The 24975-nt window shown below is 35.7% G+C and overlaps 1 protein-coding gene across 2 annotated transcripts in view; it reads left to right on the plus strand.

Annotated features, from left to right (window-relative positions):
• The window catches only part of SBF2 (SET binding factor 2), a 499115-nt gene that overhangs the window by 260822 nt on the left and 213318 nt on the right, over positions 1 to 24975 (plus strand). For both annotated transcript variants that reach the window (XM_070767584.1, XM_070767585.1), the window contains exons 7-13: positions 6602 to 6734; positions 7970 to 8078; positions 10326 to 10439; positions 13318 to 13395; positions 14512 to 14625; positions 15156 to 15284; positions 19645 to 19743. In XM_070767584.1, the coding sequence (XP_070623685.1) occupies positions 6602 to 6734; positions 7970 to 8078; positions 10326 to 10439; positions 13318 to 13395; positions 14512 to 14625; positions 15156 to 15284; positions 19645 to 19743 (776 nt within the window). The remainder of the gene's footprint in view (positions 1 to 6601; positions 6735 to 7969; positions 8079 to 10325; positions 10440 to 13317; positions 13396 to 14511; positions 14626 to 15155; positions 15285 to 19644; positions 19744 to 24975) is intronic.

The following is a 24975-nucleotide window of genomic DNA, read 5'->3' on the forward strand; positions in this document are numbered from 1 at the left end:
ATGATCTTTGTTTTTTTAATATTTAGTTTTAAGCCAGCTTTTTCACTCTCCTCTTTTGCCTTCATCAAAAGGCTTTTTAATTCCTCTTTGCTTTTTGCAGTAAGGTTGGTGTCATCTGCGTGTCCAACTCTCTGCGACCCCATGGATTGTAGCCCACCAGGCTTTTCTGTCCGTGGAATTCTCCAGGCAAGAATACTGAAGTGGATAGCCATTCTTTTCTCCTGCATTGTAGGCAGATTCTTTACCATTTGAGCCATCAGGAAAGCCCCCAATATAAGATTTAGCAAATGAAAAAATGTGTTTATGTCATTAGGATCCAGGGTTTTCACTGGAAAAAGGAACATAGAAATATGTATTGGAGTTAGTTGGGAGACTCTGTGAGAATAGATTGGAACTGAAAGTAATGATATGGACTTGGATTTCTCAAATACATGTATATGGATCTATATGTATGTGTGTGTCTGTCTATATGCATGTATATGTGTTCATATATGTGCATGTATCTACTCTTATCTGTAAAAGTAACCCCAAAACAAAGATACCTTGGCAGAAATAATCTAACATTTACCCTAATACTCTCAATTCTTGATTTTTAAAAGCCATTTCTAATGGAAGGAACCAAGCCTCCTTGGAGAGGTGACTAACTTCAGAGCAGGGACAGAGTAGGTAAAATATGAGCCTGGATTATTTTGTCAAGCTAGAAAGTAAGAAAGAACTTAAAAAAGAAAGGGTTCATATCATAGGGACACAGGAACTAGGTTAAAGGGGTGACCGTTCTAAGTTTAGGACTTAATGGGCACAAACATAGTTAAGATCAGTAATAACTTATAGAATGTTGGAATAAAAAAATAGAAATCCATGAGTCTATACTGATGATGGATATATAAATAAGCAGGTAATGGGGGAATAAGCAACTACTGTGATGACACCAATAATTAGATAACCTGGAAGAATAAATAACTTCCTACCAAAACAGAATAACAAAGAAATAGGAAGTCTGAACAGGACAGTTATTAACAAGGAGATTGAATCAGTAATCAAAAACATCCCTAAAAGAAAAGTCCAGGACCACACAGCTTCACTGGATGAATCCAATGAAAAATTTGAAGAATTAATAGCTGTATATTAGAGATTCTTCTGAAAAACCGAGGAAGTGGGAGCTCTTCCAAAGTCATTTTACAAGGCCAGCATTACCCTAATACCAAAGTCAGACTTGGACATTATGAGAAAAGGAAGCTACAGGTTTAGCGTTTTGAATTTAGATGCAAAAATCTTCAACAAAATATTGGCAATCCAAATTCTACAATATGCCTATGTTCTCCTCTAGGAGTTTTATAGTTTCTGGTCTTACATTTAGATCTTTAATCCATTTTGAGTTTATTTTTGTGTATGGTGTTAGAAAGTGGTCTAGTTTCATTCTTTTACAAGTGGTTGACCAGATTTCCCAACACCACTTGTTAAAGAGATTGTCTTTAATCCATTGTATATTCTTGCCTCCTTTGTCAAAGATAAGGTGTCCATATGTGCGTGGATTTATCTCTGGGCTTTCTATTTTTTTCCATTGATCTATATTTCTGTCTTTGTGCCAGTACCATACTGTCTTGATAACTGTGGCTTTGTAGTAGAGCCTGAAGTCAGGTAGGTTGATTCCTCCAGTTCCATTCTTCTTTCTCAAGATCGCTTTGGCTATTCGAGGTTTTTTGTATTTCCATACAAATTGTGAAATTATTTGTTCTAGCTCTGTGAAGAATACTGTTGGTAGCTTGATAGGGATTGCGTTGAATCTATAAATTGCTTTGGGTAGTATACTCATTTTCACTATATTGATTCTTGGTGGGAATGCAAACTAGTACAGCCACTATGGAGAACAGTGTGGAGATTCCTTAAAAAACTGGAAATAGAACTGCCTTATGATCCAGCAATCCCACTGCTGGGCATACACACTGAGGAAACCAGAAGGGAAAGAGACACGTGTACCCCAATGTTCATCGCAGCACTGTTTATAATAGCCAGGACATGGAAGCAACCTAGATGCCCATCAGCAGATGAATGGATAAGAAAGCGGTGGTACATATACACAATGGAGTATTACTCAGCCATTAAAAAGAATACATTTGAATCAGTTCTAATGAGGTGGATGAAACTGGAGCCTATTATACAGAGTGAAGTAAGCCAGAAGGAAAAACATAAATACAGTATACTAACGCATATATATGGAATTTAGAAAGGTGGTAACAATAACCCGGTGTACGAGACAGCAAAAGAGACACTGATGTATAGAACAGTCTTATGGACTCTGTGGGAGAGGGAGAGGGTTGGAAGATTTGGGAGAATGGCATTGAAACATGTAAAATATCATGTAAGAAACGAGTTGCCAGTCCAGGTTCGATGCACGATACTGGATGCTTGGGGCTAGTGCACTGGGACGACCCAGAGGGATGGTATGGGGAGGGAGGAGGGAGGAGAGTTCAGGATGGGGAACACATGTATACCTGTGGCGGATTCATTTCGATATTTGGCAAAACTAATACAATTATGTAAAGTTTAAAAATAAAATAAAATTAGAAAAAAAAATAAAATAAAATAAAAATGTTTTTGGTATTAAAAAAAATTAAAATAAAATTTTAAAAAAATAATAAATAAAAAAAGATTTTGATAACCAAATTCTACAATATGGTAAAGGATCATAGAACATGATTGAGTAGGATATAGTCCTTGGGATGATTCAGTAAGCAAATTAATAAATTGTTCTCTTTGAAATGGTTAATTTTATGGTATGTGAATTTCATCTCAATGAAAATAATTTAATGCTGTGGAAATGCTCCATCCTAAGTGACAAAGCACAGCACAGCAAAGAAACAGGACACCTAAATGAAATCATTAAGCTTAGAATGAATCCTGATGGTAGGGGAAAAGTTCCAAAGAATAATTTTGTGTCAGAATGAAACAAAATGAGAATACATATGTAAGATTAGATTTAAAATATTCAGTTAGTCACTCAGTCGTGTCCGACTCTGTGACCCCATAGACTACAGCATGAACTGATTTCCTTTAGGATGGACTGGTAAGATCTCCTTGCAGTCCAAGGGACTCTCAAGAGTCTTCTCCAACACCACAGTTCAAAAGCATCAATTCTTCTGTGCTCAGCTTTCTTTATAGTCCAACTCTCACATCCGTGCATGACTACTGGAAAACCATAGCTTTGACTAGACAGACCTTTGTTGGCAAAGTACTGTCTCTGCTTTTTAATATGCTGTCTAAGTTGGTCATAGCTTTTCTTCCAAGTAGCAAGCATCTTTTAATTTCATGGCTGCAGTTACCCATCTGCAGTGATTTTGGATTAGACTTAAAATATTGCAACATGTTAAATTTGCTGAGGAGGATAACCATACTGTGGTTAAGGAAGATTTCATCTTTATTCTTAGGAAGAACATGCTGACATATTTACTGTACACATCATGAATGTCATGACATTCATGGGTCAGAATTTTCTGACACACGGGTCAGAAAATGTGTGTGTGGTTTTAGAAAGAGGCAGGGCATGCTTACACATAAAGTACAAATGTTAAAGCAAATGGAGCAAAATTCAACATTAGGTGAATCATTGTGAGGGATATTTGGGTGCTCTGTGTACTGTTCTTGCAGCTTTTTTTTAAGCTTTAATTATTTCCAAAGAAAAATATTTAATGTTATCTATTAGGTGGCTCAGTGGTAAAGAATCTGCATACCAGTGCAGGAGACACAAGAGACACCTGTTCAATCCCTGGGTTGCAAAGATCCCCTGCAGAAGGAAATGGCAACCTTCTCCAGTATTCTTGTTTGGGAAATTCCATGGACAGAGGAGCCTGGAGGGCTACAGTCCACAGGGTCACAAAGAGTCCAAAACGACTGAACAACTGAACACACACATGTTATTCAGTTTAATAAGTGTGGCATCATAAATATAGTTCAAACTTCTTGCATATGCCACCTCATCCCAGAGATAATACCATCCTTTATTTGGTTCTTTTTATTCCCGGATATATCTTTAGACAGTCTATGTTTGTATTGATATATACCTGAACGGTATATAGTAGCATTTTGTATGGTTTTAAGCAATATATAAATGCTATCATTCTATAGAATCACTTTGTACCATACTTTCCTCACTCAACATTATATTTGGGAGAGTTGTTTATGTTGATATATTAGTACTAGCTCTCTTATTTTCAGGTTGTAAAGGTATCCCCAAAGTCTTAGTGATGTTTTAATCTTAAAGTCACAGGTATAACTGTTATAGACCTACCCTCTACAAAAGCCATATCGCTTGAAAATATTTAAATTTCTTTAATATTTCATTTTATAAATTTTGAATAATAAAATTTTAGTTTTAGTTTTTTGTTTTAGTCAACATTTGCCATCTTCAGTCAGAAGTTTCAGTTCAGATCAGTCGCTCAGTCGTGTCCGACTCTTTGCGACCCCATGAATCGCAGCACACCAGGCCTCCTTGTCCATCACCAGCTCCCAGAGTTCACTCAGATTCACGTCCATCGAGTCAGTGATGCCATCCAGCCATCTCATCCTCTGTCGTCCCCTTCTCCTCCTGCCCCCAAACTCTCCCAGCGTCAGAGTCTTTTCCAGTGAGTCAACTCGTCGCATGAGGCAGCCAAAGTACTGGAGTTTCAGCATCATTCCTTCCAAAGAAATCCCAGGGCTGATCTCCTTCAGAATGGACTAGTTGGATCTCCTTGCAGTCCAAGGGACTCTCAAGAGTCTTCTCCAACACCACACTTCAAAAGAATCAATTCTTTGGCGCTCAGCTTTCTTCACAGTCCAACTCTCACATCCATACATGACCACTGGAAAAACCATAGCCTTGACTAGATGGACCTTTGTTGGCAAAGTGATGTCTCTGCTTTTTAATATGCTATCTAGGTTGGTCATAACTTTCCTTCCAAGGAGTAAGCGTCTTTTAATTTCATGGCTGCAGTCACCATCTGCAGTGATTTTGGAGCCCCCAAAAATAAAGTCTGACACTGTTTCCACTGTTTCCCCATCTATTTCCCATGAAGTGATGGGACCAGATGCCATGATCTCAGTTTTCTGAATGTTGAGTTTTAAGCCAACTTTTTTAATCTCCTCTTTCACCTTCATCAAGAGGCTTTTAAGTTCCTCTTCACTTTCTGCCATAAGGGTGGTATCATCTGCATATCTGAGGTTATTCATATTTCTCCCAGCAATCTTGATTCCAGCTTGTGCTTCTTCCAGCCCAGCATTTCTCATGATGTACTCTGCATATAAGTTAAATAAGCAGGGTGACAATATACTCCTTTTCCTATTTGGAACCAGTCTGTTGTTCCATGTCCAGTTCTAACTGTTGCTTCCTGACCTGCATACAAATTTCTCAAGAGGCAGGTCAGGTGGTCTGGTATTCCCATCTCTTTCAGAATTTTCCATAGTTTATTGTGATCCACACAGTCAAAGGCTTTGGCATAGTCAATAAAGAAGAAATAGATGTTTTTCTGGAACTCTCTTGCTTTTTCCATGATCCAGCGGATGTTGGCAATTTGGTCTCTGGTTCCTCTGCCTTTTCTAAAACCAGCTTGAACAACTGGAAGTTCACAGTTCATGTATTAACTTTTAGTAAATTAAACTAAAATTTTACTATAATTTATTATTCATTCTTATATTTGGGATGTAACCCCTTTTTTCATTGTTTAAATACTTCTGCAATGTTCCTTTTTGTACCTTATCTTCTTGGGTACACATATAGAAACACATGAAAGTTTCTATAATAAATAACTCAAAATGGAATTATTAGAATTACTGCATTTACTAGATACCAGGGTATGTGCATGTGCATCTTAACTTTATTTATATTCATCACAGCAGTGTATATGATAATCCCTTTCCCTACCATCTTCATAAAAACTTAGAATTGTCAAACTCTAGTTTTGGCTATTGTAGTAGGTTTAAAATCATACCTCCTGAATTTTTGAGTTTGAATTTTTCTGATTATTAAAAGTGTTGCAGCTTCTTTTCATGTTAATCAGCCATTTTGATTTCCTCTTATGTAAATTATAAATTCATATTATTCTCCTATGTTGCTTTTTCCTTGCTTGTAGAGGAGATTTTTTTTTAAATTATCAACTATATGCTATTTCCATGAATTAGAGAAAGGGTGATGTAAAAAAAAAAAAGGGTGATGGAAAAAAGATATACTAGGAAAATTTCAACAACAAAACTGGTTTGGTTATGTTAAAATCAGGCAAATTAACTTTAAAAGGGAAAAAAGTTGTTAGAACAAGGCCAAGCATCTAAGATAGAAATTTATGTACAGACCTTGGAGATGAAGTTGAAAAGAAGGTAATAGTATATTTCCAATTAACTAATATAGTCAATGAGTGTACGCTGATTTGAAGAATAAGACAAACAAAACTGAAAGTTTGGGAAAACAAATACCCATAGGCTCTTTGGAATTCATAGTTTAACTAAATATTTTTCTTCAGAGATTTTTTTAAGTATTGGCTTTTTCATTCCATGTAATGCTAAGGCTGTGTTTCTTGGCAGCACATAATAAAATTTAATGCATTTGGTAAGCATTTGCTCTTTGTGTTTTCAGGAATTCAGAATGTCCTCAGCCTCTTTTGTGCGGTCCTTACAGAAAATAAGGTTCTCTTCCACTCTGCAAGTTTCCAGAGACTTAGTGATGCTTGTAGAGCCCTGGAGTCATTAATGTTTCCTCTTAAATATAGGTGAGGGTTTTTATTTGGTGTTTTTATTTATTCCCAGATTATGCATTACTTATCAGTGATCAATCAAAACATCATTTCACAACAGTTTTGAACAACAAGAGCATATTTTACAAAGTTATGCTGTTATAAGAGTCATGATTCTGATAGAAATCTAGCCTGGAATTTGGAACTTTTCCAAGTTGCCTATTATTGAGTGTTGATTCCTTTCATGAAAAAGTAATCAATTTGAATAGTATTGTCAGCAACATTTAATTCCCTTTGAATATAGTTGGAGATAAAAGTCTTAAGATAGTACTGATTATTTAATATTAAGAAATTGTTAATTCAGGCAGTTATAGTGGTATTATAGTTTTACTTTTAAAAGAGCCCTTACCTTTTTTAGATATATACTGAAGTATTTATGTATACCTGATATGGTATCTGGGATTTGCTCCAAATAATGTGGTAGGAAAAAGAACAAAAATGGGTAGAAATATATATGTGACCATGCATTGGTGATTGTCAAAGCTGATTAAATACGTGAGGCTTTATCTTTCTTTTTTCCCCTCTCTTTTGGGGGCAGAGAAGGATGTTATTTTTTTTTTGTAATACAAAGTATAAAGGAAAACAGTGATGACTGAGAGTGCTGTAAGTACAATATTTTATTCTGATTTTTTTTTATCAATTTGTTAGTCACAGTGACCTAGAAAAAATATAGTCTACAGATTTTATTAAAAATATTTTTTAACCTGTGTGCTTTTTTTAAACCTCCAGATAAGAGAGCATTCTAAACTTTAATTTTGTACCTTGCCATCCTTACCAAATATAAAAATCAAATAGAGAAAATGGAACTCAAATGATTGTTTTATATAGAGAAATATATTATCACCAGTATGTGGGTGGTGAGGGTATTCCATCAGGAAGTCAGTGTTACCAACTGATGTCAGATCTCTATGTTAAGGAAAAATTCTTTCAAGCAAGTTTGAAAAACTTAAAGAGATTGCTTGCCTAGAGGGGTAAGGGATAAGAAAGCTGCCCTGCTTACTTCATATCTTCTTATATCAGATCATACATTTCACATGAAGAATTTTTGAAATCTTTTTTCTCCCAAGAATTTAATATTAACAACTCTGAGAATATTATTGATAATTTCTAAACACAGATAATCTGAAATTCACAAAGTATAAAAATGAAAGAAAGGTATGTTGTATTATGGAAGAACAAATATTTCTCATATGTATTTCTATTATTTCTAGTTACCCTTATATTCCTATTCTCCCGGCTCAGCTCCTGGAAGTTCTGAGTTCCCCGACGCCTTTCATTATTGGAGTACATTCTGTCTTTAAAACTGATGTTCATGAACTTGTAAGTATTCATCTTTAAATGGCTAGTTATTGAGGTCAGAGGTTTCTTACATTTCTTTGAGTCCTGCCTGCCTGCTAAGTCGCTTCAGTCGTGTCCAACTCTGTGCGACCCCATGAACTGTAGCTTGCTGGGTTCCTCTGTTTGTGGGATTCTCCAGGCAAGAATCCTGGAGTGAGCTGCTGTGACCTCAGTCCTATAGCACTTCAACTAATTACTATTTTCAAATCTGTTCCATTCCCAATAGAAAAGATTGGCTGGAAGCACAGCATCATTAAAAAACGTAAATACATTAATATTTCCTTACAGCAAGTAAAGGAGATTTATAAAATGAATTCACTAATCTTTTAAAATGTCCCTCTTTTGGCATATTAAGTTTATCTTTCTATTTCTTCATTTCGCATATGAGAAAGGAAGATAAAATTATCCATTTTTAGCAGTCTATTTATGCTTTTATTATGAGTGCTTTAATTTATTCATCTTTTGAAATGAGGTCTGTGATAATGCTACCCACTCCAGTATTCTGGCCTGGAGAATTCCATGGACCGTATGGTCCATGGGTACACAGAGTCAGACACAACTGAGCTACTTTCACTTTTTCACTTGCAAAAAGCAAAAAGCATTTGCAAAGGAATGAAGGGTTTTGGAGGAATACAAGTTTATTGGGAGCTCCCCCCAACTTCTGCCCCCAGATTATTCTGTTCTTAATACTAAATGGAAATACTAAAGGAGAGAAAGTAATACTCTGTATTCAACCAGCTCTTATTCAACCAGTTTAATAAGTAAACTTATTAAAAATAAGTTTTCTTCTCTGTAGTGTGCTTTAAGAAGGACTGTAACAAAATTGAACTTCATAGAAGGACATTTAGGATGTCAAGAGTTTAGAAACCATGTTCTTTGAGGGCCTAAGAAAATTTTCACAGGTAATAACCTAATGTTATTTGATAGCTAAAGATATATATTTAAGTAGCTGTCTTAGAAAGAAGGGGTAGACGCTGAAATAGAATCAGTGGGTATAGTGGGATATAGAAACAATTTTCTGCTCAGTCTAAGAGTTTTCAAGTAAATAGAGCTGCCCGGTATAATGAATGTGTCTCCTTATGTGAAGAGTACTCTAAGTAGAGTGCAAAGACAGATTGCATTACAGTTTTCAGGGAGTTTAAGAAAAATTCTTCATTGAAAGGTTGGGTTATATGACATCTGTGATTCACAAATCCTAAAGAGTTTGTTATTCTAATTTTATTTTAGTTATAAATGCCAGTGAAGAGGTAAGCTCTGTAGGTACTTTTGTATAATTACAATTGTAATCAAATCATAATTGTCATTTAAACTGACAGAAGACCATCGCACATTGCAGTTATAAACAGGACCCTCATTCTTTTTTCTGACTTTATATATGGATATCTGGTTCCTTTTTAACTTTGATATCAACATACAAAAATACCTATAAATGCATAAACATTAAGTGAAACCTCATTAGTACTAATTAAAAACACACTCATCAGGTTTGTAGACAGTTTTTTTCCCAGTAAATAAAAACAGTCTGTGGAAGTTAGACAAACCAAATATTGACAAAAGTGAATTTCTTAACTTTTCATTGAATAAATTAGAATTAATTTTAATCCTGTTAGCAACATAATACCTTCAATCATTTTGACTGGTTTCTCTATTACATTTTTCATGTTATTTTAAAATAGATTTTGTAAAATGCTAAAAATTAGTGATTTAGCTACCTAAACAGTACTGTTTTGATGTATACTAGTTGCTTTGCTTGTTAACTCTTATGATTACTATGTTATTTAGGATATGGCTGAACTGCTATAATAAAGCATACAAAATGCAATGGCTTAAACAAAATGGAATTTTATTTAACACTCATGCAGCAGTTTGTAGAAGTGTTCCATTATGTCAGACCAGTTTGTTCCATGAACTCATTCAAGAAAGGACCATGCTTGTTTGCTTCTTGTTTCTCCGCTAGAATCCACTTAGGCATTGTCATCCTCTGAATGTGTTCAAGATTGTGTTGTTAGTTCAGTTTCAGCGATGGTAAGAGGAAAGAAAGCATAGGAGGGCCTGACTGGACCTCTGTTTTGAATGCCTGAAAATGTGCACATCACTTTTCTCGCTCCATTAGCAGAAACTTGGTCATATGCCACATCTAATTTCAGAGGAAACTGGGAAATATACAGTAGCTGAAAATCAATCTAAAAAGACATTTTATTAATTATATATTCTTTTTATCTTCTTCAGTTAGATGTAATCATAGCTGACTTGGATGGAGGCACTATTAAAATTCCTGAATGTATTCACCTCTCTTCCCTTCCGGAACCACTTCTACAACAGACTCAAGCAGCTCTTTCTTTGGTATGATATATTCTTTCTTAATTTACTTAATTTCTTGAAGTATTTTTCTCTTGATTTAAATCTAAACTAAGGTAATTGGACATCATTCATTGACAGTGTAATTACTTAAAAACGAGAGTTATATGTTTTTAAAATATATAGATGTATTCTCATATAGTGTTGGAATAGGATAATTTACAAAATATTATCTAAAGAGTATACTTTGAATCCTAAGTGAATATTTGTTCTAGGTATTAGAAACACACCTCTGAAAATAAGACCAGACTATGCCTCAAAATCCTTGATTCTCCTAACTTCCCTCATTATAAGCTAGCACCTGTCCCCTTTCCTTCACCTTTCTTAATGACATCCCACTTCTCTTTGGTAGATGTGCTTCTTGCAAAGCAGTGCGATAAGGACTGGCCAGTGTTTCCAGCTTACTACGAAAAGATGTAATTTATTGATAAATATCTAGTATTCTGTGCATTGAAGCTGTAAGAAATCTTGTGATCTGAGTGTTTCTCATTGAAGCAAATTTATTTTTTGTCAACCTTTGTTTATTTTTAAAAGCACAAGGCACAGTATTGTATTTTACCAACATTTTAGTTGCCCACTTACCCATCATCAGAAATTTGAAACTTAGAAATTCTTCATTCCCTTTCAAGCTATTACTAAAATTAAGGCTTTCATATTCTTCTTGAATGGTATTCCAGTCTGAGCTGTTTAAAATCTTTTTCCCCCTTAAATAGGAACTTAGATAGGAACTCAGAAGTCTAGGATTACCAAGAGGGGTTTTATTTTCAGAAATTTCCAAATTTGTGTTGGTCCTTGTGTTGTTATAGTGGTATGTAGGATGGGAACTCTTAGAGAAGACTGACTTGTTCCCACTATAATTTGTAATCTGGAATACCAGGTGTGATAGAGTAAAAAGCATACTAGGTTAGAACTTAGGAGACCTAAATTCTAGTCAGCATCCTGCCACTGGGTATTTTTGAGCAAATCACATTCCATCCTCTGTTTCCTAGTCTTTATTAGTAGGATGAATGTTTTATACAAAGGATGACAAATACCTCTTTCCCAGAGTGAAGAATGGAGATGATTTGGGGTGGTATGTGGCAACTTTTAAATTTTAATAATTATGTATTTGTTATAATGTTTATTTTATTAAAAATAGCATACAAAACCTGTGATTTCACAGATGATATCATCTAAGAAAATTTACTAGATTTAAAGAGATGAGTTGATTTAAAGACATTTCAAAGAAAAATATTAGCTAAACAATTGCACAGGCGGTATATGGATATAGCAAAAGCTAAGACTGTAGTATTTGAGTGACTGAAAAAGTTTTATGTTTCTAGAAATATTAAATAAGTTTAAAAATATTAATGTTCATTTACTTAATGATAGTTTTACTTACTCAGGGATTAAGTACCAAAATTAACAAAGGTTAAGATTTTAGTTCTTGTCAGTGGCTTTTGGTAGAGGTTTTGCTGCACCCTGTTAAACCTTAACCTTCAACACTTGTGCCACCAAACTTGACAATGAGTACAATTCAGAGTTGATGGAACTGAGTATGTCTATTTATGCAGTTTTCAAACACTTTGTTGGATCATATACTACAGTGTACATAAGTGTATAAGACTAAAAAGATATCATATTTGATGGACTGTGTGGGAGATTTGACATACAAGTATGTCAGCTTCATTTGGTCAGTAAATAATTATAATCTGATGGTTACACAGTGTAATAATCAGGGACATTTTTATAGACATGAAGATGTTATTATACTGTGATAATGATTTGATGACTAGATTATAAATATTATTGATATTTTGGTGTCTTTCATAAGTATTGTTTTGAGCTTTTTGGTCTATAATACCAAATCTTCAGTATTTGAAAGTGATTCTGCAAAGACAAAAATTTGCTGCTTACTGATGCAGAATTATTTTCCCTGTGTAAGCCCTGCATGGATGTGTCTTTCCCACGTGCCCCCTCAGCCTGCCTTCCTTTAAAGCCTAACACAAATGTTGCCTTCTTTTTTTGACTTTCTCTAGGTTGAATTAATTATACTTTATGTTCACATATTATTATTTTATGTATTTATAATACTTGTCACATTGTGTTATACTGTCACCCCTCTGGACTGGGAGGTTCACAAACTTATTCTGTTTCTTCTCAGTATTTTAATTAATTAATTTTTAATTATATTTAAAAAACATAAAAATAAATGCTTTAGATTTTCAACTGTATAGATAAATAGCTCTGCCCTAGACCATTCTCTCTCAGAGGTGACTACTATTTTATATTTTAGTGTGTATTTCAGAACTTTACATTTTCATTTATATGTTTATCATATAAATGAAATATATGTATATGATATATACTACTATATATAGTAGTAGCTTGGTATTTGGCTGGTAATACTGGTAGCTCGGTATTCAGCTTCCCTGTCAGCTCAGCTGGTGAAGAATCTGCCTGCAATGCAGGAGACCCCAGTTTGATTCTCAGGTCAGGAAGATCCCCTGGAGGAGGGATAGGCTACCCACTCCAGTATTCTTGGGCTTCCCTTGGTGGCTCAGCTGGTAAAGAATCCACCTGCAATGTGGGAGACCTGGGTTCAATCCCTGGGTTGGGAAGATCCCCTGGAGAAGAGATCGGCTATATTCAAATAAATGAAACCAAACTATGTGTGTTTCCCTGTAACGGGTATTTTAATTGAATATTTTTTTCTTGAATATCTTTTCGCATAGTACATGCAGAGCTGCCTCAGCTAATGTATTTCATGGAGGGAATGAATATATTGTAATTCACATACTGAGACTGTTTCATCTTAATGCCACCAGTAGATCAAATAATAGGTTTTATTGGTATTTTACGTAACAGAGCTTCTTTGCTTTAGATTCTACACCCAGATTTGGAAGTAGCAGATCATGCTTTTCCCCCTCCACGAACAGCTTTATCCCACTCAAAAATGCTGGTAAGAAGTTTAATATTTAAGATTGATGTTTTTAAAAAGAGTTTCTTTTCTTTGTATATTTTTCAAAGAAGCTGAGTATAGTGAGAGTTAGATGGACAGCCTAGTAAATGTGTGCCAAATTAGAAATTAGGAGAATTGCCACTGATTGACCTTGTGACCTCCTGAAGGGGAAGCCACAGGCAGTACATTGATTGGGAGAGGAGTAGGCTAAGACTGTTTCTCTGAGGAGGCATGACTAAGTATGGGACAAAAAAATCAGAACTTAGATTAGAGCCTGAAAAGTTGTGCCAAGCATCAAATCGAAAGGGTCAGGCAAGGATAAATAAGAGAAGCTTATAAAAAATGGAAACAGAGGTCGTTGGTCACAGGAGAAAATCAAGTTTGAGTGAGTGGATAAATGTAGCTCCAATTGAAAGTCATAAAAGAGTGACTATACAGCAGAGACCCCTTTTTTATTTTGATCAGTGCATTTCTTAGTGATGAACTTTGCGGCCAGTATGGAAAGTTATAGAACTGCATACCTTTGATGAGTTATGAAGCATTTTCAACTATTTCTTCATCTATTAAATAAGGGATTGACTAAATCTGAGAGTTTCCTTAGAGTTCTAAAACTATGATTTTTTTAAAATCTGAATTATCAAAACAGACTTTTAAGTTATATTTTATATTAATGTAAGAATAGATTTTTAGAACTAGTATAAACTTTGGAATAATATCATAAGCTTTTAAAATAGTCTTGAGTTTTTTCTTTTGTATTGTAACAGTAATTCTTTTGATGGAGATAAAAATCAAATGTCTTGGGAAATATGCCCTTCTCTAACATGGTGAAAGCAGAGCCTCTCTGATTTATGTTTTTTTCTGAGAGGAAAATTGGATGTACTGGAGGAAAGTTTTACTAGGTTCAGTTTTTAAAGGAACTATTTAACGGCCTACACTGTCCAACCGTGGCACAGACTAGATGCCCACTACTTAGTTCTGCTACAAATGAGACTTCTGCATAGGAAGCACAGATTTATTAAATAATCTCTTAGGTTCTTTACAACTTTCTAATTTGTGATTTTTCTTTTCTTTTTTAAGAAATTCAGTTATCTAACATGTTTCTTCTTATATTTTCAGGATAAGGAAGTGCGTGCAGTTTTTCTTAGATTATTTGCACAACTTTTCCAAGGATATAGATCATGCTTACAGCTTATAAGAATTCACGCAGAACCAGTAATACATTTTCACAAGGTAAGATCTAATACCATACTGTATCTGTCCAAAATGTAAACTCTAATTTAATTAAAAGAACTTGGCAGTCTTTTTCTAGCCATGTATTTTGAGTTTAATCTATCACATTTGTTTATTTAATATCTCTGCTTTGTGTGGCTAGTTGATAATTTTTTTCTTTTTTAATTATTTTTCTTGGAATGTAGTTGATTTACAGTGTTGTGTTGGTGTCAGGTGTCTGATAATTTTTAATAATACTGTGGAACTGATATATTTTCCTTTAGAATATGTTAACTTTAAATTGATTTTTTTTTAAATTGAGGTTATTTCTGATTTCCACTCCTGCTTTACAGACAGGTTCATTTTTATTCAATACATGTAGTATTTCAGGTATCAAAGCCCTTCTAGAGAGAAATGTATTTTATGACAACATACTTACGTATGAAGACGTTTATTCAGGCTTTGATCTTTCTAGTATGTTTCTGTTTTGACCATTCATTCATCCATTGCTAAGTGATAAGTTATTCATTTCACATTGTTTTTCTTTACAGACAGCTTTCTTGGGACAGCGTGGTCTAGTTGAGAATGATTTCCTCACTAAAGTTCTCAATGGAATGGCATTTGCAGGTTTTGTTTCAGAAAGAGGTCCTCCCTATAGATCCTGTGATCTCTTTGATGAGGTATACTTATTATCAAATGAATTCATTATTTACAGACAAAATTAGTAGCTAAAAGTAGAGAAGCAGTGTTTTAAACATTTAATTAAGATAAAAAAATATCTATTGTATGTATCAGATCTTGGTGTTTATAATGTGGATTAGAAAAAATATAGGATATCTCAGAAGTAAAATACATAGAAATTTTGAACAACTGAATACTTTTTTGGCTTGTGGGATCTTAGTTCCCCAACCAGGGATCAAACCTGTACCCCCTGTGTTGGAAGCTCAGAGGCCTAACTATTGGACCACCAGGAAATTTCCTTGAATAATTGAATTTTAAATAGTTGATTAAAATCTTTTTGAAAAATTGACAGTGATTGTATAAGTAGAACTTACCAGTTTTATAGAGAGAAAGGTCTAAGTTTAATGTATAAATATGTTATTTCAAACTGTTATTACATTAAATCTGTGTCCTAGAGCCATAGTTTAACTAAGCCATTCTTTTTTATTTATTTATTTATTTTTTGGTTATCTTTATTTTAATCAAAGCTTGGAAAATAAAGTAAGGAGGCCACAATTTCAGTTTCTCCATAAAAGAACCATAAATCAGGGTGTTTTCTTAAGTACTAATCCTTGGAAAATATAGCAAATTTCAAGTAAGAATTAGCACCTTCTTTGCATTTAGCTAAGCCATTCTTAACTAATGCTGATTTTTTTCTGGCATTTGTGTAGCTTCTTTGAAAGTGAAAGTCGCTAAGTGGTGTCCAACTCTTTGTGACCCCATCAATTATACAGTCCATGGAATTCTCCAGACCAGAATACTGGAGCCCTTCCCTTCAAGAATCCCATGGAGGGAGGAGCCTGGTAGGCTATAGTCCATGGGGTCGCAAGGAGTCGGACATGATTGAGCGACTTCACATTCACTTGGGCTTCCCTGGTGGCTCAGAGGTTAAAGCATCTGCCTGCAATGCGGGAGACCTAGGTTCAATCCCTGGGTTGGGAAGATCCCCTGGAGAAGGAAATGGCAACCCACTCCAGTATTCTTGCCTGGAGAATCCCATGGACTGAGGAGCCCGGTGGGCTACAGTCCACAGGGTCGCAAAGAGTCCTGAGCGTCTTCACTTTCACTTTCCCTTCTCCAAGGGATCTTCCCAACCCAGAGCTCGTATTTCCTTTAGGAGATAATAAATATATGAAAGGCAGATTTAGTCTCTATGTTCAAGGAATTAGTCTTTTGTTCCAGGAATTGGCCATATAAAGGAAAAGTTTGAGCAGATGCAACTCAAAATAAGGATGCTATTTTGTGTTACTTTTGATTTTTCTTATTGTGATGCATCTTTCCATTTATCATTAACTATGTTCATAGAAGCCCATTCTGATAGATAGAACAATGACTCTTACTCCCATTTAAACTTCTGGAAGAGCATTATGTTAGAACCAAGAAATGTAGAAGTTCTCAGAAGTCTGTAAAAGAAGACCACTCCTAGTACCTAGAGTAATGGAGAATAGTAACAGTGACCCTATTACGCTGCTGGTTGTTGTTGTCGTTCAGTCACTGTGTCCGACTCTTTGAAACCCCATGGACTACAGCACACCAGGCACCTTTTTCCTCCACTATCTCCCAGAGTTTGCTCAAGTTCATATCCATTGAGTTGGTGATGCTATCTAACCATCTCATCCTCTGCTGCCCCGTTCTTCTTTTGCCTTCAATCTTTCCCAGCATCAGGGTCTTTTCCAGTGAGTTGGCTCTTCGAGTGATGTGGCCAAAGTATTGGAGCTTCAGCCTCAGCAACAGTCCTTCCAATGCATATTCAGGGTTGATTTCATTTGGAATTGACTGGTTTGATCTCCTTGCAGTCCAAGGAACTCTCACGAGTTCTCCAACACCATAGTTAAAAAGCATCAGTTCTCCGGTGCTTAGCCTTCTTTACTCAGACGGTAAAGCGTCTGCCTGCAATGCGGGAGACCTGTGTTCAATCCCTGGGTTGGGAAGATCCTCTGGAGAAGGAAATGACAGCCCACTCCAGTATTCTTGCCTGGAAAATTCCACGGACTAAGGAGCCTGGTAGGCTATAGTCGGGGTCTCAAAGAGTCGGACACGACTGAGTGACTTCACTTTCACTTTAGCCTTCTTTATGTTCCAACTCTCGCATCTATATGTGACTTCTGGAAAAACCGTAGCTTTGACTATATGGACTTTTGTTGCTACTGGTGGTTTTATTTCATACAGGTTTTATTTCATAACCTTTGTTTAGAGAAGGGTCTTTTATTCTCTGTAAAGATAGTTAAGTAAAGTCAGAATAAAAGAAAAGGTACATGTTTTAGTTCTGAGCATGGAGATCTATACCAAATGCTTTACTTAATAATAATACAAAACATGTGAAGATCTCAGAGAGAGTGCCCTGAGGTGGACAGTTTTTTCTGATCACTTATTGATCTCTGATTCTCTAATATGATTGATCATTGATTACCTAATACTAACATATATCACCCTTTAGATCTTGAACTAAGTAACTGATATATAATGATTTATGTGGATGAATTAGGTGCTCCCCAAGGTCCTTTCTAGCACCTACATTTTATTAGTCTCAAGCATTTGAAATAGTAACTTGGGTTTATGTACCCTTTTTCTTTCTATACAAATTCTTTTAGTGATCCTTTCTCTCAGCTTCATTACAACTAATAAGTCAGATCGATTACTTCCAGAAAACTTGCTTGCCAGCTTGCCACAGACTCTATTTTTATAAGTGCTTCCCTTGCCCTTATAAAGAGAGAAAGTGCTCTCTTTCTCCTTTTCTGTCCATTTTTCATACTCTGCTCATATCTCACCACCTCCTACAGACTTGCCCCAAGTAGATGACTCTGAAAGCCACCAGTCAGCATTAAGCTGTATTTTATGTCTCTAACTTTATATGACAACTTATCTTTTATTATGTACATTTATATACACAACACACACACACAAGTCGCTCAGTCATGTCTGACTCTTTGCGACCCATGGATTGTAGCCCACCAGGCTCCTCGGTCCATGGGATTTTCCAGGCATGAATACTGGAGTGGGTTGCCGTTTCCTTCTCCAGGGGATCTTCCTGACCCAGGGATCGAACCCAGGTCTCCCGCATTGCAGGCAGACGCTTTACCGTCTGAGCTACCAGGGAAGTCCATATACACAACAGACACGTATATATATATTCTTCACATTGAAAACAATAATACTGCAAGGACCTGTCCAAGATTCCTAGTAGACTAATTCCTGTTAGTCTCCCCTTAGTGTTCATCTACTTCTTTGTTCAGTCTACAGTGATGATTTTTAATGTCTTATTAATGTTATTACTTGAAAGCCAGTTACTCCTATATATACTTCTGTCAAGGGCCTAAAAGAAATGAGACCTCAGACGTAAGTAATTTCTTCTTCTATTCTCTTCGGCCACTTAATTGGCTTGCAGGGGAATGTGCTTTTAGGAAAATTGCATTTGCTCTTGCCTTGTTTTCATTTGGCTGAGGGCAGCCTGCCACACACAAGGCTTATGGAGCTTTGAGCAGTTTTGAGCACTGTCTGTTGTCTTATCCACAGACAGCCATCAAATAGACCTGTTAGAAGGAAAGAAGCATTTGACTTTCTTTGGATATCCTTCTGAATGCTGGCCTACAATAGCTGGAGTCATAGTTTTATATGTCTGTCTGCTCCCGTGAATCTATTAGTTGCTAGAATGAAAATCCCTATATTATACCCTTTAAAAAAATCCATCTATTTACTTCTTCCTCCTACCTCATTTTTTCCTGTCAATACTCTTTGCTCCACTCCAAGTGTACACACTAACATGGTTCTTCCAGTAAATCAGTTGGTAAGGAAATGGATCAGATGTTCTATAATTTGAGAACTAGAAGGAGCCTTAAGGTCATCTTGTTCTTAATCTTATTTTAGAGATGAAAAAACTGCATTTCAGGAGTCTTAGTGACTTGTTTCAAATCATGCTGTTAGCAGAACTAGGACTAGAGTGACCCAACTTGAACATTTACTTCATATTTTGTGAGTTAGAGAAATGTTTGGAGACTTTCTGACTGTCTGAAATTCTCTGAGTGAGAGAATTCTTTGAGTGAGGCCTGCAGAATGAGAGAATCTCATTGAGTTCCAAAAATAATGACTTTCCCAAGAAAAAACAGGACCTGAATCATCAGAGAGAGAGACCACCAGAACATTCAAGGACTTGATTAACTCTAGAATAGAAGTGAAACCCAGTAAAAATATAAAATACTTTGTTTTAATAATAATATACATATTGTATGCTTTTTAGTTTGCAAATTGTGTGAAATTATCACATGGTTTGCTAATTCAGCATATTTTACAGTTGATACTTTATCATTTGATTCTTTTTCCAAGGTGGTAGCTTTTGAAGTAGAGCGAATTAAAGTTGAAGAAAATAACCCAATGAAGATGATAAAGCATGTCAGAGAACTTGCTGAGCAACTATTTAAAAATGTACGTAAGTATATTTATTTAGATAGTCATTAATTTTAAAAGTATTCATAAAGTATTTTCTTTGAAAAATTCAAAAGCTTCATATTCCTAGTGATGATCTTTTTTGATCTGATTTAAAACCCTTGAGACTATGAGTTCCAAAATATTAAAGTTGGTACTGTGCATCAAAATAGACCTCATTTTTCAAAGTGATTTCCCTGTCAATTGATACATTATGAAAACATATTAGTCCCAGTTTTCCAGTTTATCATTTGCCTTCATTGTGATTTTCATTTGGATCTCTGTCTTCTTAAGAGCATATTGAATATTTTTGAGATGTAACAATTAGACTCATGGAGACCACAACTACCTGGGACAGATTTGACCGATGTATTCTGCTTTAGCTTGGTACAGTGACTGTCCACTGTATCGTGAAAAACTTCGAGGTGCATTGCTTTGAATATACAGGAATGAAAAGCTTAAAGAAAGAAAACTGTCAGGTGCCATACAAACTCAAGGGTGAAAGTATTCCCTGATAAAGAAACGCAGTAAGTTAAAGACTGGAATGTGTTAAAGTCTGTATTTGGATACCAGGAGAGAAGAGAAGATGCACACAGAAAAGTGGATACTGGCTAATGTGGATACTGGCTTATTTCTCCTGCATGCGAAGATTTTCAGGGTTGAATCTTTTTACTAAAAAAAGGAAAATAAATGAGAAGTATTGTCTTCCAGTGTAAAGTTGAGGGGAGATGTATCTTAAAGAAAATATAGTTAAGAAGGATTTGGGATCAGTATCCTAATATTGCTTCAGTTCAGTTCAGTCGCTCAGTCATGTCCGACTCTTTGTGACCCCATGAACTGCAGCACGCCAGGCCTCCCTGTCCATCACCAACTCCCAGAGTCCATCCAAACCCATGTCCGTTGAGTCGGTGATGCTATCCAACCATCTCATCCTCTGTTGTCCCCTTCTCCTCCTGCCCTCAATCTTTCCCAGCATCAGGGTCTTTTCAAGTGAGTCAGCTCTTCGCATCAGGTGACCAAAGTACTGGAGTTCCAGCTTTAACATCAGTCCTTCCAATGAACACCCAGGACTCATCTCCTTTAGGATGGACTGGTTGAATCTCCTTTGCAGTCCAAGGGACTCTCAAGAGTCTTCTCCAGCACCACAGTTCCAAAGCATCAATTCTTTAGCACTCAGATTTCTTTATAGTCCAACTCTCACTTCCATACGTGACCTCTGGAAAAACCATAACCTTGACTAGATGGCCCTTTTTTAGCAAAGTAATGTCTCTGCTTTTTAATATGCTTTCTAGGTTGGTCATAACTTTCCTTCCAAGGAGTAAGCATCTTTTAATTTCCTGGCTGCAACCACCATCTGCAGTGATTTTGGAACCCAGAAAAATAAAGTCTGACACTGTTTCCACTGTTTCCCCATCTGTTTGCCAGTGATGGGACCGGATGCCATGATCTTAGTTTTCTGAATGTTGAGCTTTAAGCCAGCCTTTTCACTCTCCTCTTTCACTTTCATCAAGAGGCTCTTTAGTTCTCTGCATATCTGAGGTTATTGATATTTCTCCCGGCAATCTTGATTCCAGCTTGTGCTTCTTCCAGCCCAGCGTTTCTTATGATGTACTCTGCATATAAGTTAAATAAGCAGGGTGACAGTATACAGCCTTGATGTATTCCTTTTCCTATTTGGAACCAGTCTGTTCCATGTCCAGTTCTAACTGTTGTTTCCTGACCTGCATATAGGTTTCTCAAGAAGCAGGTCAGGTAGTGTGGTAGTCCCATCTCTTTCAGAATTTTCCACAGTTTATTGTGATCCACACAGTCAAAGGCTTTGGCATAGTCAATAAAGCAGAAATAGATGTTTTTCTGGAACTCTCTTGCTTTTTCGATGATCCAGTGGATGTTGACGATTTGATCTCTGGTTCCTCTGCCTCTTCTAAAACCAGTTTGAACATCTGAAAGTTCACAGTTCACATACTGCTGAAGCCTGGCTTGGAGAATTTTAAGCATTACTTTACTAGCGTGTGGTATTGCTTAATTAACTTCATATTTGAATAGGTGGGTCTTTTTGGATGTTGGGTCATTAATCAGTGGGTTGTAACATCCTTTCGAAATCTAAGAACCAGTTGGATAAAAGCAGGATACTAAACTGTGTTTCTCTGTTTCATGATTATTCAATTATTTATAAATTTTATTTCTGAAGTTATTTTAAAACTTATCCCTTGGACTGATATCCTAAATTTCACATTTATAATTGTGTCCAATATGTTTCTTGTTCAATATGCTAAAACTTAAAAAAGAGTTCTATCAGAAGGCAAACTTGTGTTCTGTGCTTGGCTTTACCATTTATGGTGACTGTATAGAACTAATGTGTAGGGTGCTCATGTGAGAAAATTCTGTTGACCTATTGTAATAAGAATAAATACTGAGTGTTTAGCACAACATGCCAGGCATGGGATTAAGCACTTTACATACATTATCTCTAATCTTTACAATGTAAGATAGGTGTCATTATCCCCATTTTACTGGGAATAATTGATTCATGATCCTGTGGTTATTAAATGGTTATTAAGTGATTGAATCCAGATTTTTTAAATTCAGGAATTTTCATCTCTACAATACCTAAGACTATGTTCTTTCACTCCCACTAGGCTGACTCATCTCCAGTTGGACAAGTAGTGGTACTTCCAATGGTTGACTGTATACTTTTTTCTTTATAAAGCCCTTTAATGTATTTTCTCATTTCGTCTTGTAAATAGCCCTTTGAGATAGATAGGGCAGATGTCAGTATGTTAGGAAATTGAAGATTAGAAAGTTTTTTTCTTTGCTCACTAGGAGTGATTTATTTATGGATTTCAGAGAATAGCAAAACATTAAATGGGAAACAATGTTTGAGACTCTGGGACTGATCTCTTTAATAACTGAATGTTTATTTCTTAAGTTTTTACAAGATTATTCCAGAACTGCAAAATTCTATAGCCAGTAAGTGACCAGAGCTCTGTTCCGACACAGGTTTGTCTCTATCACAGGACTGAGTATGCGTTGTATGCAAGGGCATGTGCCAAGCCATTATAATGCAAAAACAAAGTCACTTAAATATATAATGATAATGTAAATTTAATCTATAACTTAATGATACCTAATTACACTAAAGTGAAAGTGAAGTCGCTCAGTCGTGCCCGACTCTTTGTAACCCCATGGATAGTAGCCTGCACCAAGTTCCTCCATCCATGGGATTTTCAAGGCAAGAGTACTGGAGTGGGTTACCACTTCCTTCTCCAGGGAATCTTCCCAACCCAGGGATCGAACCCAGATCTCTCACATTGTAGACAGATGCTTTACCGTCTGAGCCACCAGGGAAGTCCAACTTAAACTAAACCAACACAAAACTGAAAACTGAAGTGAAATAAGTATCTAGCAATTACACATTCTTGAGAGTGGATGTAAAACACAAACAGCTTGCGTCTTATCAGACACTAGTAAGGCGATCATCATGAGGGATTGTATTATTAGGTAAGATATGGATATCGCTCTTCAGATGTTCTCTCATTTCTTGAGAACTTATTGAGCTTTTCCCCCTCCACAGTCTAATTCTGTTCCATTTAATTTAATCAAATCTACTCATTCAGTATGTATATTAGGCACGTACTAGTTCCAGGCATTTTCTAGGTACAAGATTCCACTAATATCCTTGAGAAGAGGATACACGTTTATGATGAATGAGTATTTGAGAATATCCCAGTGGACTGTCAGCAGACTTTATGAGATTCCTTTTAGTTCTGTGATTCTAAAGTTCTTGATGGTCCTAACATTCCTAAAATAAATACTTAAAGTTAAAAAGCAGTCAGGATGCTAAAGTTACTTTCTTGGGTTGTACAGGAAGCTGAGGGGAGGGAGGAAGGATGGTCTCAATGCAAGGAAAATAATCCAGATGGTTCTATTTTTAACTAGTCATTTTTTTTTTTAATCATCACACTTCTAAAATTCCCTTTTGGTAAGCAAAAGCCAACCATATAATTTGACTGTTTCCTTAGTATTGGGTTAGAATTGAAACCTGGTTATTCCACTCCGTTGTTTGTAAATACTTGATTGCACTGAAGTCTGGTATGTGTATCTAGCCTCTCTGTTTTACTTCCCTTTGAAGTACCTCAGATACGAACCTTAATTGTTCACTTTCTTATCACCACTCCTTTATTGTGCTATTCAGAGAGCAGGAATGTGAGTAGATGTGAGAAGGATGAATTGCTGGGTGTAGCTGCTCTTTTAACTTTCTGGAGCTTCTTAAATAAAAGTTTCTGGTGAGTTTGGGAGGGGAAAGGGGAGGTGGAATGAAGAAGGAAAACAAATAAATCCATTAGAGACAAATGTGTAAGTGTTGGCAAAGTTATACCATGAACATTTTCATTGGCCATATATTGGTAGAGTTTTTCTTTCCATGCCCAGTTGATGATACTGTGACTGCCTATTTTGGTTTTCAGAATCTTTGATGTCTGCATATTTGTCATCTTTGATGACAGCATATTTAACTCCTGCACTGCTCTTTCTCTATGAGTCTTAGTATACATTTATAATAATCAACTAGCTGAATGCAAAATGAGAGTATTAAAATAATCCAGAACAAGCACTTTATCAGCATCCATTCCGAGGCATCAAGCAATCATTTGGACATGTGTTTTGCTGTTTTACACAGTGCAGTTTTTCTATTTGTTTTGCACCTGTGGTAGTACATAATCATTTGCTAGATTGTGTCATTTGTCTGTTTTCTTAAAAATTAAAGGAAAAATGAGAGGACTTGGACTTTCTTAAAATATGAGATTTCTATTTGTGTTTAATAGGTATTTCATTGCCCAGCATTGAAACAGATAGGTTTGAAAATTCTAATGAGAAAAGAAAGCCCAAATGCAGGAATAGCCATTCTAAATCGATTAGGTCTGTTTCCTTTACATTTCTGCAGAAAGTTAATTTTACTACTAGGCACATTTGATCTAAACTGATGATATTTGTACTCTTTGGCAACTGTGAATAAAGGGATTTCTTATTGTTGTTTTTATAGGAAAGAAGTAAAATATTGCAATCATCAAAGTTAAAACATAAACACTTAGATTGTTATGATAAAATGAGGCCCTCAACCCAAAGCATAAAAATCAAATTCCTTCTTCCATCCTATTTGTTTGTTCATTTTTAAGTCAGATCTACTATGATATAATTTACCTATAGTAAAATTTACCATTTTTAATGTACAAT

This window comes from Bos indicus, chromosome 15 (assembly GCF_029378745.1).
Source record: "Bos indicus isolate NIAB-ARS_2022 breed Sahiwal x Tharparkar chromosome 15, NIAB-ARS_B.indTharparkar_mat_pri_1.0, whole genome shotgun sequence".
Taxonomy (NCBI): Eukaryota; Metazoa; Chordata; class Mammalia; order Artiodactyla; family Bovidae; genus Bos; species Bos indicus.